Source organism: Tinamus guttatus, unplaced genomic scaffold, assembly GCF_059628265.1.
Source record: "Tinamus guttatus ecotype Peru unplaced genomic scaffold, ASM5962826v1 Tinamus_guttatus_pri_ptg000203l, whole genome shotgun sequence".
In the NCBI taxonomy this organism is placed as follows: Eukaryota; Metazoa; Chordata; class Aves; order Tinamiformes; family Tinamidae; genus Tinamus; species Tinamus guttatus.
The window spans coordinates 1,115,319-1,126,982 of record NW_028288737.1 but is presented as its reverse complement, the minus strand read 5'-3'; the positions used below and the strand labels follow the sequence as shown (position 1 = coordinate 1,126,982).

Genomic DNA, 11,664 nt, shown 5'->3' with positions numbered 1-11,664 from the left:
TGGCTTTGGACGCCAGGCACAAAAGTGCCTTTGGTTAGACGCGACGATCTTGAAGGTCTTTTCCAACCGTAACGATTCTATGATTCTCCCAGCTCTTGCCTGGTGAGACAGGGCTGCGGCACCACATGGCCTGACCCCCCAACAAAGTGATCAGCCAGCCACCTGCACTGGCACCGAGGAGCGACGCCACCTCCAAGGCCATCGGGGCAGGAGGGACAGAGCAGCTTCCCCGGGCAGAGCCGCGGCCACCTGCCCCCGCCAGCCGCTCCAGCAGGAGCTGCGCCCCGCAGCGCCGCCCAACGGCCACAACGGCCACAACGGCTGCGCTGCGGGAGCGCCCCGCCCCGCGCACGCGCCGTCAGGACGCGGCCGCTGCGTCCCGTCACCGCGACGCGCCGTGGGCCGCGCGGGGTTCCGTAGCGGGAGCGGCGGTTTCCCGGGGCGCGCAGGGCCGGCGCGATGGCGGCGCAGAAGATCAACGAGGCGCTGGAGCACATCGCCAAGGCGGAGAAGTAGTGAGTGCGGCAGCCAGTTGTCGGCTCGGCGGTCGGGCCCGCCCGGCTCGCCTGCCTCGCCGGGGCGCCCTGGGGCCTCCGGCCCGAGCCGGGCCCCGCGGCGCGCGCCCTGCCTCGCTCGCAGCCACCGCGTAGCCCCGGGGCCGCGTCCCGCCGCGTCAGTGCCGCCGCTCGTGACTCCCTCCGCGCCCCAGTCCGCTGCGGGTGTGGGGGGAGTATCCTGGGAGCTGTAGTTTCCCCCGGCACCTCCGCTAGTGGCGGGAGCCTCCGGGGAACTACGACTCCCACAATGCCTGGCGCGGGCGGCGCGGAGATGGCGGCGTCATGGGGTGCCCCGGGGAGGGGTGCAGGGAGCAAGGCGGCCCCCGGGAGACCTCGGGCCTGGGCCTCCCTTGGAGGCCGCGTAGGGGCCTCGCCCTGGCCGCGACCGGGAATCGAACGGAGTCCCCGCTCCACGGTTGCTAAAATTAAGAGGGAAAAAGACAATTGAGAGAAAGGGGTTGGGGGAGGGAGGTGTGTGGGAATGAAGGAGCGTAACCTTACTGAATCAGGTGGGAAACCAAATAAACGGGATTGAGAAAAGTCTAATTCTTTTTAGATGGCCTTAAACGGCCTGTGCTGATATTTACCTTTAACTTTATCAGCTATGTGAGCTAACCTTTAAATGTGTATTTTAATATAAAATACAGCCATTTTGCTTATAAGCTTCGATTTCACTGACTATAGTGTGGATGAACTGGAGTTTTCATTTCCAAAGATGCTATAGTATAATAATAATAATACTGATAGGCAACCTAAAAAAACAAAAGACAAAAGTACAAAGTGTGTTGGAGGTCAGAACCTGCAACCTGACAAATCCAGAGTATCATCTTCAAACTGCCTTCCCCAAAGTGTCATTTGGTGGAATTCACTGTGAGCTTATCCTGGAACACGCTTGAAATAAAATGATCTCAGCTCACACTTGGATGCAGATTAAGTAAGAGTGTATTTCAGTTCAGTGCATTTGTGCTCCTGCCTATGTTAAAAATAGCACAGTATATAAAGACTTGCTTTACTGCGTACTGTGCCTTTTAGCCAATGAAGATGGCAAAGCTAATATAGACTATATATAGCTGTTTTTAAAAATATAAGTGTGTTTTGCATCTAAAGTGTTTGGCTAGAACAAATGTGAATATAAAATCTAATTTAAATTGTGTGGGTTTTTTTTTTTATGAGGAAATAATATTGAAGTTGTTCTCACCTGAAGAGTTACCTTATTTTCATATGTCTATTTTTGCCCCTCTATGTGTGCGACACCACTTAGTGTCGTGAGCTATTGCATATGTATCCATGAGGAAGGTATAAGACTTTGGCAGGTAAATTCTTTCATTTGTTTGGATGTGGAATGGAGAATTCTCATAAGCAAAAAGTGGCTACAGAGGAACATTGGAAACCTTCATACTGTTTAACGAAAAGGTATTGCCAGGTATCGTGGTATTAGAAATCCTGAGATGCCAGATTGATAGAGATAGAAGTACTCTTTTGTTGACCCTCTGCTGTTGGATAGCTGGACTTGCGACCACTTACTCAGAGTAGAGGTAGGAAGGTGTTGAGACAGAGCATGTGGCTACTGGAGATGGCTACAGTGCTCATTCCTGGCATTGTTTGGAATTGCATGTATTCTTACAGTTGTGATGCATACTGGCATATGGCTAGTCACTTTTTTTGAGAGGTTGCTTAAAGTTACATAAGTTCCTTGAAAGTAAAAATATTACTAGTTTTTAATACCATTCTTTTTTGAATTTTAGTCTGAAAACTGGATTCTTAAAGTGGAAACCAGATTATGACAGTGCAGCTACTGAATATGGGAAAGCAGGTATGGATGGTTGTGAATGTGGTAACACACTTTAGATTTTCAAAGTACACTTTTTGCTTAATTCCAAATAATATTTTATGCCTTTTCAATATGTTATTATGTAAGTAAAGCTTAAAGTTTTTTTTAAAAAAAAGGTTTAAAAAAGGCTAAAGTTTAAATTAAATTAAAATTTTAAAATTTTAATTAAAAGTTTAAATTAAACTTTAAATTGGACTTGGAGAAAGTTTTAAGTTCGATAAGTTTGAAAAAAAATTACTTCTACTCTGCATGTTGTAATACTAAAGTTTTCTTTTTTTTTTTGGTTCTGCACCCCTAAATGATCTTATCCATCAACAAAGATTCTAGCTGTTTTTATAGCTTTCCTTTTTCATTACCTTTGGAAGTATTTCCAGCTGAGATGCTCTCAGTAAAATGGAGAGATGCTGCCAAGGTTTTTATGCATAGTAAAACTATTCTCCTTTTTTATCTTTGCAAGTGTCGTGGCAAAAATAAAATTCTTCCTTGTTGATTTTTTTTCACCATTTTAAACTGTTTCCTTCTTTTTGATCATAGCAATTCATCTTTGGGGGGCACTGAAAACACTCTTAACACAGTAGGCATTCCTACTAATTCATGTAAGCTTGAATTAAAAATTTGGAAGACCAGGTTATTTGGAAGACCAGGTTTTTTATTATTATTACTATTTTTATTTCAAAATGTTCCAATGACTTTCAATTCTGTTTGAACGTGTAATCCATACAGAGACACAAATATGCATCCAGAAGTAGGTGAGGAAATTGCTCTAGGTACTCTAGGCTTTTATATCACTTTTATAACATACAGTTTAAAATCAGAATAAATCACTTTCTTGTTTTTGAAACTAACATACTATACTGGATTTGTATAATCTTTAATGATTAAACATATCTACATATGTGTATGTACATATGCAGTTCTGTAACTAATATATAGAATGAATAATACTCCAAAATGAAGCTGAATGCAATATGTGTGATGTATGGTATCAAAGTGCAGCAATAAATGTTTTTAAGGGTAGCTAAGTGACTAATGAATTAAGGAAGACTCTCATGGGATTTTTTGGAAGGGCTTGTTAAACTGTTACTACTCATATAAAGAGGCTGTTTGTTTCTCTTAGTGGCTAAATACTTGAGCAGAAGTGCTAAAAGAAGGAAAATAACAAACTATAGATAAGAACTTTTTTGCTTTCTTGCAGCTGTTGCTTTTAAGAATGCCAAGCAGTTTGACCAGGCAAGGGAAGCCTGTTTACGGGAAGCTGAAGCACATGAAAACAATAAAGCGTATCTTTTCATTGATTATTCCTTCTTTTTCCAAGAGCTGACTAGTTGTCACTTAGAACTGGGTAATGAGAGTTAGCAGAAGATGTATTAATACGTTTTCAGATTTCATCAACCTAACAATTTTTTTTTTCTTTAAGAACTCTTCTTGTATGCAATGAGTGGAAAAACTGAAAAATATGTTTTTCATAGAAAACTTGCATTGCTTTGACTAATAGCTGGAATGATAGTCCTGACCAGTTCCTGAGATGTCTAGGTGCTGCTGCAGAAATTAATGTATTTTTCCAAAATGCTTACAATGCTTATTATAAACTAAATGCCATCTCGGCCTTGTGTGGTGTTCATAGTTCCAAATTAGTCCCCGGGAACAGCTTTTAAATGGGCTGTTTATGACTTTATGCACACAGTTATGCTTCGGTATTTGTGTTTATTACATCCATAGATCTGCTTATTTTTGAAACCTTGTTTACATACTTAGATTGGCCTTTTGGTGATTACACTCTTTGAATATAGTACTTGTTTAAGACTTTGGTCCCGTCGCTTTACTAATCTGCATTTATATTTTTTCGGCTTTTTTTCCTTGACTTCGATTTTTTTACTTCCAGTCTCTTCCATGCTGCCAAGTAAGTACGGATGCACTGTGTGATCTGAAACAAGTTTTCCAAAATAAGAAATACAGTTTTGTTTCCAGTATAACAAGTATTATAATTTGGGTTGTTTCACTATTTCAAAATCAGTTTCATCAAAGCGTAGGCTAGGAAAGTCTGGAAAACTGAAGTAGCTAACTGAAGAAAGTGATAATTTGGACATCTTCCAGCACCTTTTAATTTCAATTATGTTTTTCTTAAATAAGGTGTTTGTACATTTAGAATTTTTTAATGTTGGCAGTGGATCAGATCATGAGAATAGATATTAGTGGGAGAAAGGGGAAAGGCTATCTTCCATCGATGAAGTACTTCAACTGCACTAACTCATGTATTGTCTCATTAAATGAAATACTAATGCTTTGAAGATGTGCAAGTTTCAAATAGTAACAGGGAAGTAATAGCTGATGCATGTTGCTGGATAGCAAAACACATGCTACAGCTTGCTAAAATACACCATATCTAACTAAATCTCAAATTTCTCTCTGCAGAGCTTATGAGCAAGCTGGCATGATGTTAAAGGTATTTTTGCTGACTTTTTTTTTTGATCACATAGCTCTGTTTTACATTGAAGAATATGGTGTACTGGACTGTTTGAAAATACATGTAAATGAATGTTCAAGTAGTGGAAGTCTTTTGGCTTATCTATATAAGAAATTTGCAGCACTGAATATTTGACGTGTTCCATTACAAATGAATGGTAATGCAGAAAGAATGTTTTTTACTCTGTTTGTTCTGTTATTTTGTTTCCTTACCAGTCAACAACTGAACAGATACAGTACTAAAGCTCATTTTCATTTTGTTTGGTTTGTTACACGTAAGCAGTGTAACAAACTGGCCGTGACATCCCTCCAACTCTGTGTTTGCAGGAGATGCAGAGGCTTCCTGAAGCGGTTCAGCTGATTGAGAAAGCCAGCATGATGTACCTGGAGAATGGAACACCAGACACAGCAGCGATTGCACTGGAACGGGCTGGAAAGTAAGGCTCTGGTGCTGGTGGCTAGAATGCATGTCTGGCATTGCCATCACTCCGTCTTTCTCCAAGCCTTTTGATGCTTTTACGCAGAAGGTACTCTCCTTTGATCTAAGGGCAAATGATTTATATTTATTACAGGTTAATAGAAAATGTGAGCCCAGAGAAGGCTGTACAGCTCTATCAACAGGCAGCATCAGTGTTCGAAGTAAGTTTTATTCTTCTTTTTCCTTCACAAGCAAAGAAATTTACAACGCCAGAAAGTAGACTGACTTGAAGAAACTAGTGTTTATGATCAGCTGTAAAGTAAGCTTGGATTCAAAATTATTTTGTGTTCCTTTCACATCCGTAGCAAGGTAATGGAGCTGAAGACTTCTGTCACTTCCCTCTCTATAGCACAAGAAGTGAGGAGTCTATTTTCTTTGTCTGAAATTTTCTCAGTTTTGCACTTGGCAGAATCTGAAATTCACATGTCAGCTTTCTCACCTCTTACTGTTTAGTATGGGGGGGAAAGGAGTTTTGCAGCAGATCTGCTCTATCCAGAGGAAATCTAAGCAGAAGCTTTCTCCTATCTACTGTCAGTCTGGGACCTGAACATATCTTAATGCCAATGATATACACAGGCAGATTTTAGCAAGATACGTAACAAATCTCTCAACCGTAACAACACTGGATTTTTTTTTTGCTTTGCTCTCTAGATCTATATGGGAGGGAGTTGGCTGTGGGACTTGGGTACCCCCAAGTTGTTCATGTTTCTCCTCAGTTTGTGAACTATAGTAGAAAAGTTGTTCAAGTGATAGGAAATGTTCTTAGGTTAAGATCTAGTGGTCTTAATTCTATGTAAATGAAATATGAATTTATGAAATTCTTTTTGTTCTTCTTTAGAATGAAGAACGTTTACGGCAAGCTTTAGAAATGCTAGGGAAAGCCTCAAGACTTCTAGTCAGAGGACGCAGGTATAGCTTTATACCTATTTTATTTGAAATACAGTTCAATAATGAATTTCAGTGATTGTTGCTGGGTTTGTATACAGTTACTTGGAGATTTCTGAGAAGCACTTAAGACTAAATTTCAGTTTGTGTGAGAGGATATACTGGGCTACCATATTCATCTAGGAATTTGTTTGGGATGGCAGAATGTGCAGACTGTAAAAACTTTTTTGTTTATTGAAGAATAGTTAGAAAGGACATACCCCAGTATTAATTAATCCTTAAACTACTTCATAAATTTTTTTTTCTTTTTTTTCTTTTTTTTTTTAATCCAACCCTACTTTGTGGTAAGTTCTTGAAAATCTTTTATAGTTGGAGAATGAAAAAAAAACAGGGGAATTAAGGCATAACCTGAGGAAATAAATGTGTTTTTTAAGAGCTTGATTATGGACTCCTTAGAATATGACTTAGTCTCAATAACAGCTTCTTTTTGGTTGCTGCCACAAAACTTGACCATCATTTTAACCGACTTGCTTAACTGAATTGTATGGAATATTGTAATAAATTGTCCCAGTCTCTAGATGTTTTTGATCTGTATTTCATGCTATAGTTGCAGTTGAAAAAGAAAGCTTACAAAGAACTTGCAAGAAAATAGAAAATCTTTTAGTAAAAGAGCAAGTCTGCCCAACTTCGGAGCATCTGAGTTATGTGGTTGTACTGCTGCTATATAGTTCCTCTGCTATATAATTTTTTGAAGTTTGAAAAATTGTGATTAAAATGGGTGTTCAAATCAGAAACTGGTTTCTGTGACTGTCTTGATAGTTCATCAATATCAGATGTGATTGACAGCTTCTACTGGATTCGTGTTGTGAATTGTTATGAAATGCTTATGAATAAACACAATTTTTGGTCTACATGTATACAAAAGGAATTGTTAGCTACTCTTTATTTATCTATTTTTATTGAGGGAAATCTGCAGTCGAATGAGTTAAATACCTCTTGTTTTTTTTTTGTCACCTATGAAGATATAATATTAGTAGCTTCTGCATTTTTATTCTCATGTTCTGGTGTTTATTATCATAACTATTGTTTTGTTTTTTAGACTAGACGAGGCTGCATTGTCTTTGCAAAAGGAAAAAAGTATTTATAAGGAAATTGAAAATTATCCAACATGCTATAAGGTAAAAATTCTACTCTAAGAATCATATACTCCTGAACTATAATGGTTTCTAGATAAGCCTTCAAATTAATTTGAACGTAGTCTTCTATTTTGGAAGGCAAACTGATTTGCCTTTAAACTGGAAGGGAAGAACTTCTTTCCTGTGAGGGTGACAGAGCCCTGGAACAGGCTGCCCAGAGAGGTTGTGAAGTCTCCTTCTCTGGAGATCTTCCAGACCCACCTGGATGCCACCCCGTGCCACGTGCTCTGTTGGAGCAGGGGTGTTGGACTAGATGATCTCTAGAGGTCCCCTCCAACCTCAACCGTACTGTGATCTGGCTTAAACTTTTTCCCTGCGTTGTTCTGACCCACTTGTTCCAGTAAGTTGCGATCATCACACACTTTAACAATCTTTTGATGCTAAGTATTAACAGTCCAACATCTTTTTCTTTTTTTCTTAGAAAACTATTGCTCAAGTCTTGGTTCATCTTCACAGAAATGATTATGTTGCTGCAGAAAGATGTGTGAGGGAAAGCTATAGGTAAGTCTGCTTTACTGTTTTCTAATTTTAAGCTGAGTATTCCTGTAGATCTAGTCTTATTAAAGAAGTCTGGAAATACTTTCAAGAAATTTTAAGCCTGTATTATTCTCTAGTAGGCAATTAGTAGGAAATGTTTTTTCACTGTTTCACTGTTGACAGATTTAGCTGCAATTGCCATGAACGTAAAACAAAAAGTTAATCATAAATGAGTACTTACATGTGAAAGATAAAATGCAACATAAATCAGAAGTACTTTAAATGCTTTCCCCAATAAAAGCTGAATAGCAGAGTTGTTGCATCACAGTTGTCCTGCAGTATTTTCTGTTTTCAGGTTGTTTCTTTTTCAGACTTAACAGAGATATGTTAATGCTTTTAAACAAACATTCAGAAGTAAAACGGGGACTTCCTGGAAGTTGCCAACAGTTCCCTTTTTTCAGATTTTTTTGTCATGTCGTGTACTGAAACCTTTTGAAAGTTGAAATTCTATATTGTCATAACTGTTTTATTATGATTTGAGGATAGATAGTCTCAAAATGCATTAAATAGCAGTATTTCTGCTAATCAATTTAGTGTGATGATTGGATTGAACGAGAATTTGTCTAAATATTTTTTTTTAAGAAAAATTCTTTGCTTGTGAATTGCTACAGCTGGACAGAAGGAGATCTTTCCCTTGTGCTTGTATTTAAGTCATACACTGGAAGAAGAAAAGCACATTTTCCTTTTCTTGGTGTTCCTTAATCACTTGATTGAACTGAAAGATGAGTAAGAAAGCAAGAACTAGTCCATTTGAATACATTTAAATGAAGAAGATACTGATACCAGAATTTTTCTGCACCACCCCCCTCAGCCCCCACCCCGGGGAAAAAAGAGTATCTGGATTAGCATTGAAACCCTGGTTCCAGATGCTTTTCCAGTAACTATCTTCATTTCAACTTTCATTAGAATTTCAGTGACAAAATACTGAGACTACATATTTTTACTTAAATTACATTTTTAGGGAAATGACTTGAACATATGTGTAAGTTAAACTGATACTTTATTTTTAGTAATGATTTTTTTTAAGATCCATCTTTAAACAGCTTGGTCATATTTTCCAAGGACTCAGTTTTTATTTCATACAGAAATTTGTTACAGAAACATTCTGTATATGTATTGGAAGAAAAGTTTATTGACTAGTCAGCAAAAATTGTAAATGCCAACATTCTCTTTTCTCTCAGGAATGTGATTATAGTCTAATTTTCAACATACAAATTAATATTGAGGAAAGTAAAAGTTTCCATGTACTTGGGGAAATCAAAGTGATTGCACAGTTTCATGGAGTAAGCATATCATCAGATTCTTATAAGCTATTAACTTTCTCGTATTAAAGATAGGTAGCTGAGTGTTGATTAGATGGCTTGAATATCTTAAGTGAAATCTGAATTTTCTCAAGTATACCAGGATTTAATGGAAGTGAAGACTGTGCTGCACTAGAGCAACTTTTAGAAGGGTATGACCAGCAAGATCAGGATCAAGTTTCTGAAGTCTGCAATTTACCACTCTTCAAGTACATGGACAATGATGTAAGTGGGCAGTTCTTTTTTTTTTTTTTTTTTTCATTATCTTCCTGCTTAGTCAGTTTCAGAGATTTTTTTTTTATGCAAAAGAGGAAAGTAGAGAGATTGCAACTTACTCTTTCCTCCTACTCTGTGGCTGTGAACTTGATTTTTTACTTTGATGCCTGCCACTATGAAGTCTTGCATTGCTGCATTGGAAGCTTGAAGGAAAAAGCAGGTTGCAGCAGATCTACTGAATCTATCTAAAGGATGGATCCATTCTTTCTAAGTTCCATTTTTGCCGTGTTACTTTTGAGAATAGAACACTCTGCTGCAAATGCTTTAGCTCAGAAATACACTTGTATAATCATTTTAGAGATGGAATGTGGTATCTACAGTATAGTGTTGATGGGTGTGTTGGGTTTTTTTCTTCAGCACTTATTTCCTAACAAGTGCTACTAACTAATTAGTAAAAGATTTTTTTTTCCATTTTTCCACTGAAGAAAGTAGTAGCCATGAAGTAAAGGAGACACCCAGGCATCTACTAATTTGCATTGTCTGGTTTCACCCGCCTTTACAATTTAATATTACAGTAAAGGTATTTTATTGTAAAAAAATCTGGAAGACTCTTCATAGGAACTGTCTATATGAACTGTTACTGTGATAGTGTCGAGTTATGTGGTAATGATGCTTTTTATGTAGAACTTGAAAAACTGAAACTGCGATGTGGTCAGGTTATTTTATAATAAGCAGTCTGTTATTTTATAGTAGACAGATCGAATTTCTCATTCATCAGCATTCGAGATTGGAAAAGGAATCTGTGTTAGGCTTATTCTAAACCGGAGAAATATACTCTGAGAGCATCCTCAATCTTTTTTTTTTTTTTTTTTTGTACCAAATGTGATTCACTTGCTTCATGGGTGTTTTGTTAACTCCAGTGAATTCTGTGCAGTGTAATTCAATTAAGTTTTAGTATTGTGAGAGTATAGAAATTAAGCTTGTCTTATTATTATCAGTATGCCAAACTAGGTCTTACCTTGGTGGTCCCGGGAGGTGGCATCAAGAAGAAATCGCCAAATGCGACACAAGACAAAGCAAGAGGACCAGCCACAGTGGGCTCCCATGCTGAGGAGGAGGAGGATGAATATTCTGGTGGACTCTGCTAGACGCAGGTGTATGTTGTCTGAAATACCTGACTTGTTTGTGATGTTGAGCTTATCCAAAGGTACTAGATTTATCAGTACTTCATTGCAATCATGATATGGGAATGCTAATATTAACTTGGCAGCTTTTGGGTACAAAATAGGAAAAAAAGAAAAAGCATGATTGTACCTATCATCTTGAAGCGCTTTCGGATTCCATTTCTTACCTGGTTGGAGTTCCCTCAGAGCCCTTCCTTATATTGATGAGAAAAAATAAGGAGAACTTGTTAATAAAAACATAGTTAGAAAGAAACCAAAATCTTGGATGGAAGCACTGGGGTAGGGAGAGGGGAACAAAATTTAAAAGGCTAGGTTTTGACAGCTGGCACTTTTTAGTCTGTAGAACATGTCTGTCATTATTTCCTGCGAGTTAAGTGTCAAGGTGAATCATCTTAAGTTTATCTCCTGTTTAGCATTATTTAAGAAAGGCTGACTGTACCACATATTGCTTATACCAGTGACAAAATCTCCAGTGGGAGCTTTCTGTTTATTTTGAACATGATTTTACCCCACTAAGGAATATTCATTTGCATCATATTTTTTGCAAGAGCTATCCACAGAGTCTGGAAAATACTAGGTCAACTAATTTGAAGCTGTTTTGCAAGCTTAAAAGTACACACATACTCGTCTATTATCCCAAGAACATTATTGACCTGAAGTCTGGAAATACCTGTTTGCACAACGTTTGTAATGTGCATCTTGGGATGAAAGGATCGGGCAGCCTTTTGTGTGTTAGTAGTCTTTCCCATGAAGAGCATACCATAATCAAAACAGAAACTGAGGTAACATGCTTTGAAAATAATGCTCTGTGGACAAAGCTCAGCAAAAACCTATGTGAAATCTTTGTGAATGTGTTTGAGCTTTGAGTGCTTTAGTTGTTCATTTCTAATTAATACTGTAGGCTACAAAGACATCTATTTATTTTGTATTTGCAAGGCATAAAACAGCAATCTTTTAGAAATGGTATTTTTTTTGAAGTAGCTCAGAGTTTATTAATAATAGCAAAGATATATGAA

The 11,664-nt window shown here is 38.1% G+C and overlaps 1 protein-coding gene across 1 annotated transcript; it reads left to right on the top strand.

Annotated features, from left to right (window-relative positions):
• Positions 1 to 345: 345 nt before the first annotated feature.
• Positions 346 to 11,019, top strand: NAPG (NSF attachment protein gamma). The gene is made up of 12 exons (XM_088524065.1): positions 346 to 515; positions 2,303 to 2,370; positions 3,584 to 3,668; positions 4,271 to 4,288; positions 4,801 to 4,831; positions 5,179 to 5,288; positions 5,424 to 5,490; positions 6,168 to 6,238; positions 7,314 to 7,392; positions 7,832 to 7,911; positions 9,344 to 9,473; positions 10,463 to 11,019. The coding sequence occupies exons 1-12, from the start codon at positions 460 to 462 to the stop codon at positions 10,610 to 10,612; spliced, it is 945 nt and encodes a 314-aa protein (XP_088380191.1). The 5' UTR covers positions 346 to 459; the 3' UTR covers positions 10,613 to 11,019.
• The last annotated feature ends 645 nt before the right edge of the window (positions 11,020 to 11,664 follow it).

Excerpts from the sequence above, each read along its gene's own strand:
- NAPG (XM_088524065.1), top strand. The coding sequence starts at position 460 with ATGGCGGCGCAGAAGATCAACGAGGCGCTGGAGCACATCGCCAAGGCG. Across the intron at positions 4,832-5,178 it reads AAGCTGGCATGATGTTAAAG|GAGATGCAGAGGCTTCCTGA; the intron begins GTATTTTTGCTG and ends CTGTGTTTGCAG. Across the intron at positions 7,393-7,831 it reads ATTATCCAACATGCTATAAG|AAAACTATTGCTCAAGTCTT; the intron begins GTAAAAATTCTA and ends TTTTTTTCTTAG.